The sequence below is a fragment of the Furipterus horrens genome, unplaced genomic scaffold (assembly GCF_987537825.1).
Source record: "Furipterus horrens unplaced genomic scaffold, mFurHor1.1.pri manual_scaffold_8, whole genome shotgun sequence".
Lineage (NCBI taxonomy): Eukaryota > Metazoa > Chordata > Mammalia > Chiroptera > Furipteridae > Furipterus > Furipterus horrens.
The window spans coordinates 7,551,187-7,565,749 of NW_028327178.1; the positions used below are offsets into that span (position 1 = coordinate 7,551,187).

The 14,563-nt window shown below is 41.8% G+C and overlaps 1 protein-coding gene across 1 annotated transcript; it reads right to left on the bottom strand.

The window, feature by feature from the left end:
* Positions 1-1,168: 1,168 nt before the first annotated feature.
* On the bottom strand, positions 1,169-13,778 carry SERPINB10 (serpin family B member 10). The gene is made up of 7 exons (XM_090285402.1): positions 13,602-13,778; positions 11,599-11,664; positions 11,014-11,151; positions 9,921-10,038; positions 6,384-6,526; positions 4,866-5,021; positions 1,169-3,031 (listed from the first exon to the last, which is right to left on the bottom strand). Exons 1-7 carry the CDS (start codon positions 13,767-13,769, stop codon positions 2,627-2,629), a joined length of 1,194 nt encoding a protein of 397 aa, XP_090141528.1. The 5' UTR covers positions 13,770-13,778; the 3' UTR covers positions 1,169-2,626.
* Positions 13,779-14,563: the final 785 nt, after the last annotated feature.

A 14,563-nucleotide genomic window follows, 5' to 3' on the forward strand; every position in this document is an offset into this window, starting at 1 on the left:
AATCATTGATTTCTCATTCTCGAAGAAAGTACCCCTTTACCTACGGCAACCTAATGCCCCAAGGCTGAGATTCAGGCTCCTTTGAAGGGCAGCCTGAAAGGTGCCCACTGCCAATGGCAGGGAGTTTTGCTGGAGGGTCAAAGCTACTCACAGAAGCTGTCTGCTGGTGCAGGAGCATGTGGGTAGGCTGGAATTGGCACATGGAAGCAAAATGCCAGGTAGCGAAATCCCCAGGGGACTCTAGCTCTTACTTTCATCTTTGGAACTAAGACATAGAGTCACTTTTTATCCTGTCATACTGAACCAAGATTTGATACAGGGAACACATTTTCTTAAACTAACTTATATACGTTGGGTCAGATCCACGCTTCCACTTTATCAAATGAATATCCAAAAAGCAACCTAGAGTGACACACTCGATCCTTAAAATGAGAGAAAGAGCTGGTAGAGACTACCAATAAGCAGTTGTGTACGAACATGTTTAGCCCTGGCTGGTTTAGCTCAGTGGATTGAGCGTCGGCCTGCGAGCTAAGTGTCGCTGGTTCGATCTTCCAGTCAGGGTACATCAGAGAAGGAAAACTCTGACTCCAAAAAACATCCGCTGCCTTGCGGCATACCTCTTCAGGGGAAAGGCTAAGGGAGTAAACCCCGACAGAAAATCCGGAGCCGGAGTCCCTAAGGCGGTTTGACGTTGTGGTCAACACCGGCAACTCCTGCGGCGCACCTGAAGCCAAGCTGTATTGACTCCGTCTTTCCCTTGGACCCTTCAGCTGCGAAGAGAGGGGGGGTCTGCTGCATGGGCAACAGCGGACCCTCCATGTCACCCTGCCCAGGCTCTGTAGCTTCAGCGTCATCGCAAGATGTCGATTCAACACGGGAGGAGACAGATACCGTGTCACTCCCGAGTCGGACTGCACAGCCATTCTCGGCGGTGCAGATAGACTCTTAAAGAAGCTACACCATCGTCTCTCGAGACGGACGGCTGCCGACGACGAACATGTTTAAAATAAATTAGAAATGCAGACGACTTTATGGAGAACTAGTATTACTAAGGATTTATTCTTATGACTAACAATACATATTTATATAAATTAGAAATTTACTCTCCTACTTCATAAGATTTTTGAAAGCAGAGGTGTTAGTATGACTAAACTGTTATACACAATAATTATTTTTAATAAAATTTTTATTTTGGATTACTTGTCAATCCACAGAAAAGTTGCAAAGATAATGTAAGGAATTCTGTATACTCCTAATACAGTTTCCCCAAATGCTAATGAGGCAGGAGAGTTAGATGTTAGGAGAATTTTTGACAAGTGGGACAAGGGAAACTGAGGCAGGTAGGGCCAAACAATTCAAGCAATTTAGAGCCAGCAAGATCTTTTATCTCCCCTAACCCAGGACACTTGAGAGCTAATGGCTTACACCTCTCCTCCCTAACCAGAGAGGAACAGCTTAAATCATCAGGGTCAGGGAGATTAGATAACAGAGACCCAGTTAGGGCCCTTAGTGCCAGCCAATCCCAAGAACAGATGAAGTCAGGGAAAGAAGTACCAACAACAAAGAACCAAACAAATCCAAGATAGAGGCAACGCCGACCAGAAGATGCCCCTGGTTCCTCTATGCACTCATTTTGGTACAGCAACATATTAAGGAACAACACACCTGGAAAGCTGAGGCACATTCTGCGGACACCTCCCCTAGGGCTCCCCGCCAAGGAGGAGACTTGCAGCCAGAGGGGCAGTGGGCAGTTGATCCTGTCCCCATACCCCCTTTTCTCTGACTTCCCAGTGAGCTACCTGCAGCCCCACCTTGGCTCCCGTCTTTCCTACGACGTAACTAGGGAGCCAACGCAGAGCACCGCCGAGGCTCTGTCCTGTTGCTGCTTCTGCCCTACGCCCTTCCTTGGCCTCACTGCCCCCAGCTTTACTAAACATCCTCTCAAAATCACCTGGGCTCGTGCTGTGAAATCTTTCCTACACAAATTCAAGAACCCACACACCACAGGCCGGCCCTGCTCCAGGCCCAGTCCCTTTCTGGTGATAGTAACATCTAACATGACCGTGATACACCTGTTAAAACTGAGAAGTCAACATTGGTACGTTGTTGTTAAGTAAATTCCAGATTTCATTTGGCTTTCAGATTGAACTTTCCCGTTAATGTCAACATAAGTATTCTTTAAATAGATAACAGGAAAGGAGTATTTAGTTTTCTAATGGTAATTTATGATCTATCAAAATTATATTCCTGAAAAATTCTTATTCGTCAATATACCACCTTTATAAAAATTTTTATTCACCAAATAATACATGTGAAATGTAAGTGACAGTACAGTGACCAACAGCTCAAAAGTTATAAGGCGTTCAATTGAATAACATAGTATTTTTGAAATGTAAATAAAAGTCACATGAAAACAAAATGTTTAGGGGTAAAAATAAAATTTGCCATTCTCTCTCGTGATAAAGGTATGACGTCACTAGAATGCATTATTTCAAGATTTATTTGCTGCTATTCAAATGTGAAAAAGATCTAGAATACAAACTCATTTTTATGATAACTGCTTTCCCGTCTTATGGTGTGTTTTACACATCGTAGGATGGTCTTGTTTGGTGAGAGAGACGCGGGCTTAGGGGGAGCAGAATCGCCCGTAAAAGAGGATGCTACTGGTTTTGTTGTGCCTGATGAAGAAGAGGAATGGGTGGTCTGCATTGAACTCAATGGATGGGACTTTAATTCGAAAACTCAGCTCACTCCCGGTACCCGCTGCAGCCTCTGTACCTTGCTCGTTTACTTCCACACAGGACTTGTGGAAGACATTGGACAGGAATAGGGGCCCCTCCACCGACACCCCTGAGAAATCAGCCTTGCTCTGGTTAAAGGCATCGCTCATCCCCAGGCTGCTCAGGGCTGACTTGAGGTCGTAAGTCTCTTCCATCTTGAACTTGGGAAGGTGCAGCGTCACATCATACAGCTCCATCATGTCCTCGCTGGTCCACTCACTCAGCTGTCCACAGGTGGCGGCCTTTTCCAGCTGCAGGCGTGGAACCGAGGAAGAAAGGGTTGGTCACGCCCAAGTGAGTCAGTAACTCCAAAGTGGAGTGAAAAGCATTGCCTGAGTGAGATCTATGTAATCACACAGCTGAATTACGATCACTCCCGTTACCCAGGGTGACAAAACACACACATACGGAAATTCTTTGTGTCACAACGCCCTTCACATGGGTGACCTATAGAATCTTTGTTTTTCAGATTGATAGTTTTCAAGATATAAGAGATTTCAATTGATTTAAAATGAAAATGCTTCTACAATAAGCCAACTATCAACTATGCATTCAAATACATCAAAATAAACATTATTTATATGTTGTCTACATGAAAGCATATACTAAAGGAGAAGCTATATGTCAGGGCACAAAAAAAAACATTAGTTTTATTAACATAAGAGACAGTTCTTTGAAAAAAATCTGAGGTAAAATATGATGTCTATAATCACAAAAATATGAATTTAATAAGAATAAACAATGCAGGAAGGAAGGGAGGAAGGAAGGAAGGAAGGAAGGAAGGAAGGAAGAGAAAAAAAAAGAAAGAGTTCCCAAATCTTGAGAGTAATGACTTTTTATAGTGGTTTTGAGAGTGTTTTTTCTCCTTTTTATATCTAAAAAATTTTAACAATAAATATATGCATGTGAGGGGGAAAAAGCCAGTGTTTGAGTTTTTGAATAATCTGTTTTAAAGCAGCGTGCTTTTGCAGCTTGGAGAGTTTTCTAGACCAGAGTGTCGTCATCAGTGACATACTTGTAAATGGTGTACATTAATAATGTGACAATATCTTCAGCTCAGGAACTTGCCTTCTTAGGAAAAAAGGCTTCCCTTGTAGTGCGTGTCTGCTGGTTCCTCATCCACACTTGCTCTTATTGGTTTTATTTTCACCATCCTCTCCAGTTTCACAAACTTTATCATACAATGGGAGAATTTTCTACACACTAGTAAAGCCACGGAAACTGGCAAGTATGAAAAGTCTAGGACAGCCCTGGCTGGTGTGGTTCAGTGGATTGAGTAGTCTGTGAACCAAAGGGCCGCGGGTTCGATTCCCAGTCAGGGCACAGGCCTGGGTTGTGGGCATGAGAGAATCACACTCATGATTCTCTTCCTCTTTTTCTCCTTCCCTTTCCCTCTCTCTAAAAATAAATAAATAAAATCTTTTAAAAAATTTTTTAAAAGTCTAGCACACATGAAAAATTAGGCACTGTGCCGACACAGGCCACCTGTTGCAGAGAAACCAGTGTTCACTTAAGACATGCCAACTGCTCAGGAATGTCATCTGGACAAAGTTATGCCAGGCTTCATAGCAATTTGGCTGATAAACAACTTAAACAATACATACATAGACTATTTCTCTTGAAAACTAGTCACTTGGCAAAAAGTGCTTTTAAAATTATTGGAAGTAAATTTAATGTTTTAAAATATATATATCTAACGCTACATTAATGCAAGTGATTAAAAAATCAATCTCCCATTAGGTAGGTCCTACCAGAGGGAGAAGAAAGACCTAGACCCACTGAAAGACTGTCATGATCAATCCACTCACCTTTGTGACTGACAAAGAATATCTGTATTTGTTGTTCCTGTGGCTGTTGGTATGGCCACGCCATGCTACAGGTGTCTATTAACCACTTAACCTTTCTAAGGAATAGCAATATCGTCCTTACAGAACTTTGTAAAGCTGAAATCATACTGTGAAGGAGAAGCACCCAGGGCTCAGCGTACGTTGGTTGCTTCCTCTATAGGAATTAGAGAAGAGAGCGACCATGGCACACAGAGGTAAATATCAGAACCATCCTCATGTCAGGCAGGTGTGTCTTTACCTGATCCAGCCCACTGATGTCGTTCGGCAGCAGTATGAAGAGGCTGAGGTCACGGCTCTTGTAGCAGAGTTGAAGGCCAATGGCTTGTGGCTCTTCGATGTGAAAAATGGGAAGCTTTGCTTTCATGGACATCATTTGCAACGGTTTGCTTGTAGTCTATAGAAAATAAGTAGCAAAGTCATTGAGAAAGTGTCCCCAGGAGTCTGGAAGATGTGCAGAATTGGTGAGCCTCTGCTAAATGCTGAACAGTGATTCAGACCTCACTTTCTGGATAACATCATTAACAGGTGAAATGGGGAGTTTCATTCTCTAGCATTATTGTGGCAACATGTATATATCATAGCAAGCTGATTCTATCAAACACTTTAAAAAGTACATAATCTTATGCAAACTATGTAAGTGTGAACGATCCAGGAATTGAATAAGGTGTGTACTTCTCATGCAAACATTTTGAGAAAGCTTTTCAATATCATAAAAATGGAAATTCACTGAGGGTGAAGAGATAAGCAATAGACTAAGAGAAAATATTTGCAAAACACATCTGATAAAGGATGTGTATGAAAAATGTATAAAGAACTCTTAAAAACTCAGTGGTAATAAAACAAATAACCCAATTTCAAAAACAGGCAAAAGATCTGAACAGACGCCTCTTCAAAAAGGGGGAGAGAGAGAACTGAGATTGTGCTTTGAGACTCTAGAGGAGCCGTCCCAGGACTAAACAACTTTAACAAACTTTGGCTAATTAGTTCCTGCCCTCGGAATTTGAAATGACATCTATCCGACTCTCTCTAGAATGGAAGAGGCGTTGTGGGTAGTAGCCAGGTTCCGCCTTTGTAGACCGGGACAAAGACAAAGTTAGGCTTCAGCCTGAGAAGAACGATGGGAGTAACAGTTGAAAGGATAGAAGGTGAACCCTGACAACATTTGAATCCTTGTTTCCACGCAAGTCCCCAGACCCAGCCACCTTCTAGCCCTGGGATGCTATGAGATGGATCTGTCATCTTATGTTTGTCCCTGTTTTTGCTGTAGTGGGTTCCTATTACAAAAACAAGTGGTTGTGTCCTAAACAGAGAGAAACCTTAATGAAAGAGGTGAGATTTTTAAATTTTTATTTCTTTTTTTTTGGGGGGGGGGGGTAGAAGCTAATATAGGCTTAGTAGAATAAGAACAGAACTAATAGTGAAGACTTTGGGGTTATGATTCTGCTAGACTTCTAAATTACTCACTTACCACACAGTAGGTCTCCCCTGGGAAATAAATGTAATAACTACCCTACTTCCTCTAGCTTAATTGTAGCAACTACTGAGTGATAAAGCATTTGAATAGTCTGTTTTCAGAGAAAAACACTCAAAAGGGAATTTCAAGGTGGGATGGAACTGGGGACTTTCATTTCAGCCACCCATGCCCTAGTAAGAGCCATACTTTATAAAAACTTTTTGGAAAGAGGGGTGAATTTAAAATGGCGTCCCCTTTACAATTCCATGTGAAAATCCGTACTGGTTATTGAAAGGCTCGTACCTTGTTTATTCTGAAAGGCTTCTCACTGGTGTCTTGGGCTAAGAATTGATGTTCCCAGATTCCTTTAAAGTAAAGGGCGTTCACCAGAACCATTCTGGTTTCCGAATCCACGGCGTCATCAGGTAGAAGATTCAGAATTTTTCCTACAAGAGCCAAAGACAGGTTACAAATGGCATAATTATACCCCAATGACACGTCACACTTAACAAAAGTCATGATCGTGAAATATTGTTAAATGACATATCCACAAATAATCCAAACCAGAAAGTTGGTGTTGACAGAATACTATTCATTGATCTTATTCAATTTTTACCAGTTGTTCCAATAACTTATTTTTCTGGACCAGAAATCAACCCAAGATCTCAGGTGGCAGTTAGTGGTCATTTCCTCTTAGTCCTCTTTAACCTGGGACAGTTCCTCAGTTAATTTTTATCTTCCATGACCCTGACACTTTTGAAAGAGTTTTGTAAGAATGTCCATCAGTTCAGACTTGTCTGATGTTTCCTTGGGATCATATTTAGGTTACGCATCTTTGTGGGAATACTGGTGATGTAGGTTGAATTGTGTCTTCCAAAAAAGAGACGTCAAATCCTAACTGCTGAAGTGAGGTGAACCGGCACTTCTGACCCTCCAACGTACCCCTCAGCTGCTACAGTCTTCACAGGGGCGGCTCACAAAACACTGTGCAGCTTTATTTATTTATTTTTTAAGATTGTATTTGGTTGTTTGTTTTGAAAAGGGGGAAGGGAGAGAGAAAAAGAGGGAGAGAAACATCGATCGGTTCCCTTTCAAAAGACTCCAACCAGAGAGCTGGCCCACAAGCCAGGCATGGCTCTAACCAGGACTTGAACCTGTGGCCTTTTGGTTTGCATGATGGTACCCAAACCACTGATCCACACTGGTCAGGGATGTGCAGCTTTATTTAAAAGTCCTAAGGGCAGCACTTCTAGAGATTCCCGTAGATCTGAGGTGTGGCCTGAACATGTCTACTCAAAACAAAACAAACACCCACCCCCCATAAAACAGACTTCTTGGTTTCAGAAATTAAGTTTCAATTTGATTTTCAATACTGACGTGAAAACTTTGAGACATTTTTTGTATTTGTTTTCCCATCTGACTAAAGACAGTAAATTAAACTTAATTTAAAATTTCTTTGAAGATTTAACATGCAGAGTCCCTCTGTGTTATTTTTAAAATATTTTTCTTTGCACAGAAGTTTTATTTTTTTAAAAAGCTCTATGCCATTCTAAATTAATTGTTCTATCATTTGACCAAGTTGTAGGAGATGCAAATAGAGAACATACTGAGAATTGAGGTTTATACAAACTGTTTTCAAGTTAGATGAGATCCGGTGGTTTTAAGTCTTACTGCATTGTTCTCTGGGTTCCTGATGTCAGGGAACCTAGCCTCTTGAATTCATAGCCGTGTCGTTACTTTACTTGACAAAGGATATCTAACATGTGCTTACATACAACTTCAAGGCAACACACAGCAAACTGACTCTTCTAAGTAATGTCTTACCATCCTCTGGAGAGTTCAAGTGCCACCTACTGGCTCTCTCATGGCAGGCACCCTTGGTAGCTTCAGGTAATGGGACGGGCATTGCCTTGACAGAAATTCAGGTTAAGTCCTGCTGGGCACATCTCACTGTGATGCTAGAGTGTCCAACGTGCCAAGCATGTGACAGACTTTGAGATTACAAATACGCAAACTATCACCTTCCCCATCCCTCGCTTTCTGGAAGCTTAAAGACCATAACAAAAACAAGCCAGAAAAAAAATCATAGCAGCATGTGACTGGTGTTATCTCTGAGAATTCAACTCTGAATCCATGTATATCCCAGTGGTCCATCGGGCTATTCATAAAAAGACCTGTTTGAAGGAGTAAGAAGACAAACTTCTTTCAAGTGGTTCAGATAGAACCTAATCATGCCAAAAAGTCTCTAGCAACTTTTCCATAAGGAAGCATGGAACTCTCCCTGACAAAGTCAACGTTGCTGATGAGCTGATCAATTCTTTACTTAAATTGATGCTGAATAGCCCCAAGTAGCAGGTATTTATGTCTAGTATATAAAAGAACATACAGAAAGATGTGAGCTTTCTCCCTCGTTGGAAGGCTCACTCCCGAGAAAGAGAGTCGACAGGACCAGCTGGAGGAATGAAGCTGTGGGATGTGGGAAACAGGGGCTTAATGAGTTCTGACCACGCCCAGGGTGAGCGTAGATCTGGGGGGGGGGGGCTCTTATTTGATGAGTGCTCTAACAAGAGAGGGGTTTTCAAAGTGCGTGCATCCTGTATTTTGACCATATACTGGCCGTAATCTGAAGTTCACATGCTCCACCATAATTTTAAGTATTTGCTCACCTCTTCTAAAACAGATCTTCTGTGCTGTCAGATACGGCAGCCACCAGACACACACGGCCACTTCCATTTAAGTTAATTACAATGAACTAAAGTTCAAAATTCAGTTCCTCAGTCGAGTTAGCCATATTTCCAGTCACCTCTAGTCACATGTGGGTAGGACCTTTATCCAATTGAGCAGTGCAGGTTCATGGCAGAGTTGTCATCGAGGGACATTTCCTGGACAGCTCTGTCACCTAGACAGCTGTCAAGCTCCTGTGTGGGTCAGTCTACCCTGGGGAAGGAAACATGGCAAGGCCCGAGCTGTGTAGCTTCAGACAACGGGTCTCGCCTCGGCTCTGAAAGGCTTTGCTGGGTGTAAAGGTAGCAGATTAGGTGCTTCCTCCCAGCCTTGCTCTCGGTAAGGTCTTCCAGACGACAAGGGCTAAACACTTGAGATCAGAGATCTATTTCAGTTTCTTATTACAGTAGCCCCTCGCTATATCGTGGTTCACTTATCACGGCCTCACTGTACCGCGGAATTTTTAAAAATATTATACTTAATTATTTATCGCAGACTTTTCTCTATATCACAGGATTTTGCGGTCCTGTATACGTATGCTGTTAAAGTTACGTCGGTTTAAGAGTGTAGAATAAATGTAAGGTTCCTACTTCGCGGGGGGGTCTGGAACATAATACCCGTGATAAGTGAGGGAATACTGTATTCTTACTCCCACCTCCGCCATGTTGAATTTGAGTTGTACATTACAATGTACTTTTTCCTATACAATCCCATGTGGTCCTCATGCAAACTGAACAGTGCAAGTACTCAGTAAATGCTCTTTAATTCTAATTCTAAAAAAATAATTTGCTTTTGGATGATTCTTTCCTCACCATGACTTTTGAGTCACTAGTTCGATGAAAAAGGAACTGAGAACTTAGGGCTGCCAACTTCCTCAATTCATGTTAATGAACATTAATGTTCCAAACAACGACTGTGAGCGGGTCTGTGATCTGTGAGTGATTCAAAGCTGAAACTCCAACATGACAGAGCTCTTGTACTTGGGGTCCTTGGGTCCAGAAGGAGATGCAGATGAAATGAAGCATCAGTGTTGATTTCAATAACCCTGTGGACAGTGTCAGCAACGAAATGATGCCTGGACACAGCACTCGGCCGGACACCTTGGGGGAAGCTTACCCTCAGTCTGGCTTTCCACCCAAGAGTTGATCTCCTTTCTGATTTGGTCGGGAGCTTCCAAAAAGTTAACAGACTGTGGCTCTGCACCAAAGTATGTTTTCATGTCTTCTAAATATTTCTGAAAGATACAGGTAAAATCTCCTTTTGTAGAGTTTTTCCAAGACTGAGAGATCAAGTCATTTTAGATTCTCAAAAAGCTGGGTAGAGAAACAGTTGCCCCCGTACACACACCCAACACCCCCTTCTCTCTTCCCCACTTGGGTTTTGGTCATAGACAACATACACAGACACACACACATATACACACATATGCACACACCCTCTTTAACCTTGGCTGGGTACTGACTAGCCATGCAGAACTCCAGGTATGAAAGACAGGCCTACTGCTCACAGCTCTGACATCGCTGGTTGAAATCTCAGGATAGCTTTATTGTGTCTATTGCTATCCCTCCACGCTATCCGGTGTTTTAGCTTTTGGCCCCGTGAACACCTGTGTGCTCCTGCTTCTTTCCAAGATGTGCCAAGAGATGTGAGAGAAGTAAATGCTCATCCTGACTCTGAAGGGACCCCTCTGAGGAGCCCTTGTATCTGAACTGAGGACTATGTCATGGTTGGCACGATGGGGTTCCGATCATCTGAGAAGATGTGAAGTTAATATTATTCCATGTTAAGAGTCTTTTCAAAACCCCTAAAGTCATGATGGGAAATGACTTGTCTGATTCTAGCGTCAGCTTGGCTCTCAAGGCGCCACCTGCAGGCACGCTCCTATGACCAACACCACCCTCTGCTCCTTTGGATTCACCCCACATCCATGCTCTCCACGTTCTGCTCCATTTCCCATGAAACACGTGTTGGCACAGGAACTATATGAACCAAATTTATGTATTATTACTTTGGATAAAGATCTGATCACTAGACCTAGTTTGAGACTGATTATCGGTTTTCATTACTAGACATGTTGATTCGTCTAAATGATTGTTTACGAGAAATGCTGAGTCCCTGGGACCCCTAGAGCAATGTATCAAGAGCTAATTGAATGGTCTCACGTGGTTCTTTCTTTCCCATCAACTTTCAATAACATACTTGCACTTACGTTATGAAATGAATACGTTTTCTCTCCATATATCCCATTGGCTGTTTTCAGTACATAGGCATCACTGGGACTGTTGATTTCAGAAATGAGTGTCTGGAAATCAAAGTGTATTTCTTCAACCTTCCCCATGTTGCAGTCCTAAGAAAAGGGATTAGTCAAATAAAAACATTGAACAAAAGCTGCTTATATAAGAACAATCTATAATAAATGAAATGATTTGGTGTGTAGTGAACAAAAGCTGAAATCAATTCTAAGGTAGATGAAAATGTCTCCTCTAATGTTCTCAAAAAACATAGTCGTCATTGATGGTTTCATCTTCTTCACATTTAGTTTGCAAAAGCAGGAACAACTTTGAAAGTTTTGAAAGGGAAGCAAGCGAAAGAGGAAAAGAGAGAAGGGTAAAAAATATGACCCTTCCAAAAAGTGTAGACATTTTGTATTATAAAAAAAAAATCTTTCTAGAATTTTAATATATGTTCCAAGAATATTTACCCAGTAAAGCTTGCTTAAATTAACCACTATTATGCATGTGTTAAAAGTGCTTTCTCCTTAATCCTCAAATGGATATTAAGATATAAAGTATACCGTTTTCCTTTTCTTTTGACTTTCGGGATAAGCTTTGATGTCCTGGTCTCTGTTAAATTGAAGTACCTGTGATTTCAATAAAAAGACAATATGTGAACACACTTTGCAGAGAAATAATCCTATGAAACACCTCAGTGAATACAGGTCAGTTGTTTCTGTAGCTACAGAACATATCATGACTGAACCGAAGGGGCTCTGATTTGATTGAACGGTCCATTAGCTGAACTACTAGTACAGTAAGTGGAGTTGCTTTTAAATGGTCTCTTTAAGTCTAACTTAAGTTATTCCTTATTTCAATACTCTTCTTATAGCACACTTAGGATGATGTTGGGAATGCCCTTAGAGGTAAACTTCTCCTCTTCCATGGTTCATTTTTATCTATGGTTGCTTTAAGAAGTCTAGCTGCTCAATTGAGACATCCTTCAGCAATTTAAGCTGAAGCCACCACTAAGCCAATTATCTGAGAAAGGCAGGGGTTTTCATTGTTTTTCTTGGTCGGTGCTTCCGTTTCTATTGGCTATCACCACTTGACATATGGATGCGTTCATTTCATTTGCAAGTTACCAGGAAGGATGTGGGCATCCTTGTTTCCCCTGAATTGTACGATAGTGAAAAACAAGGCAGTAAGCCCTCTCCCACATCTGGGAGCCCCCTCGCAATGAGGAATGCGGTCTGTCTGACCACAGTTCGTGCGTGCTGACACATGGTGACAGAACAGGGACCATTTGCCATGGGGAAAAGGGGTGCAGGGGCAACTCCTCAGTCTCAGTTGCAAACTGAAACTATTAATATTTAATCAAACAAGGGCAAGCAGCATCCAGCAATATATTTACATGAAATAGATCTAAATTGGAATCACCTAAGATTATGTCTATTACATAAATGGTTAAGCTATATAAGAATTAAGTATTAACCAGGAGTCTGTTGTTGCTGTTTTAAGCCATAGAGTATCTTCATTAATGACAAGAAGAAGGGTGATATCCTGAGCCTAAACGCACGCAGAATTACTGGCGGTTCCCATTTCCATCCTCGGTACAGAAGACAGCAGCTTCTTGGGTGGAAATTCTGTTATTTGGTTTTTTCATTGTTGTATGATTTAGGCCTGGATTTACTCTTTTTTGTGTTCATTTTTATTTAAAACACGTATATGTATATGTTTACACAAGCATACATACACACATGTGTATGTATGTACTTTGTGGCTACACATACACACACTATGTTTTTAAGATGCTACAGCAAATAAGTAATTGCTTATGCAATAATATTGTTCTGCATTTTCATGCTCTTACTGGGCTGTTTAGATCCATGCAGACAAACAGAAAAATGAAACAACTGAAGGACAAGAGACAGAATTAGGTTGATTTTTCTATTTGTGTTTTCAAGAAAATCCTTCTGAAATTAAAAAAAAAAACACCAATTCTACTATTTAAAGTTTGAGCCACTGCCCCGACTGCTGTGGCTCAATGGATTGAGCATCGTCCTGCGAATCAAGAGTCGCTGGTTCGATTCCCAGTCAGGGCACATGACTAGGTTGCACGTCAGGTCCCCAGTTGGGGGCACGAGTGAGAGGCAACCACACAGTGATGTTTCTCTCCCTCTCTTTCTCCTTTCCCCTCTCTCTAAAAATAAACAAATAAATAAATTATTAAAAAATAAATAAATAAATAAATAAATAAAGTTTGAGCGATGACTTCTTGAACTGCTTTGATTACCAAAATAAAATTCCCTCTGGTATTGAACTAAACTCGATAACCTCATCCTCTCTCTGTCTGGAAGGTTTTGCCAGGGAACACAGGTCCTTACTGATTTTCCCAGCAAATTGACTGCCTTTCCCAGACTCCTTTTTATGGTCTAGAAAAAATGTTTTAAGTGTATCGTTTGTTTTGAAGGGTATGGCTGTCAGAGGTGAGGTATTTGTAATTCTGGAGAAAAATGAAGATAAAAGCTAAAGAGGGCAGTCTGTTTGAAGGCACCAGAGGTGACCGGGATTTGTCACTCACCTGCGCCATCTGGGCGGCCGTGGCTCCTCTGGCGCCCACACACAACATGGCCAAGGACGTGGAGAGGCCCCAGGGAGAAAAGAGAATGTTTTTGCCCTCGGCAGATTCAGCCAGCTTCTGGCTAAATTCCAGGGCGAACCGGTTGATGGATTTCGTTAGAGAATCCATTGGGAAAACCTAAGAAAAACAGAGGGACAGGGAACATGTTAATAATTCTTTCCAGTCATTTTACTTTTGTACAAGAATTTGTTAGCTTAAATGCTATTTTTTAATTACCCTTCAGTGAAATGACAAAAATATATATTATCCAATTTAGATTCATAAGACTTAAATGGAGTGAGGGGCTTTAAAAAATTTTTTGTCCAACGTTATTATTTCACATATTGGAAAACTAAAGTCCGCAGGGTTGAAGAGCACTGCCTCCCGTCTGAGTGCTCACGCACAGCAGAGAACAGCTGGATTCTGGTCGGTCGGCCGCTCACGACGAGGATGTCACCACGTCACGATAAAAATGGTGGTGGAGCCCGCATTCTCGCATCCAGTGCTTCTGTGCCACACACTCCACGGCCACTGCCCCTCCTCGGTAAGTGCGAGGTAGGTATGCGCCTCTTGAACTTGGCCCCTTTTCTCACTTGCTTTTCACCCATATTTTCATTTTTTAACCCCATTTGTCGCTTTACACCTTTCTATACAATATCCTTAGCTTCTGGAATGCTTGTACCGAGCTTTATTCTATTGAAATCCAATTCGGGCCAAGTTTCTCTTTTTCTCTCAAAGCTCGTCCTGACCTTTTGGGGGCACGGGAACTTGTCTGCCACCGAAGCCCCATCATAGTTCCCGCCACGTACTTGGCAGTTTTCGCACTGCTGGTTCTATTTTCACATCTTTCCCTCTTTCCAACTCCAGGGTAAGTTCCTCCAGAGCAAAAGCCCTTACACCGCTCCAACCACCTCACGGCGCCT

What these genes read in the sequence shown, in the direction of transcription:
- SERPINB10 (XM_090285402.1), bottom strand. Translation starts at nt 13,769, where the DNA reads ATGGATTCTCTAACGAAATCCATCAACCGGTTCGCCCTGGAATTTAGC. An exon ending in CGGCCGCCCAGATGGCGCAG is followed by an intron (nt 11,665 to 13,601) that starts GTGAGTGACAAA and finishes TTGAAATCACAG; the next exon opens with GTACTTCAATTTAACAGAGA. An exon ending in ACATCAGTGGGCTGGATCAG is followed by an intron (nt 3,032 to 4,865) that starts GTAAAGACACAC and finishes CCACGCCTGCAG; the next exon opens with CTGGAAAAGGCCGCCACCTG.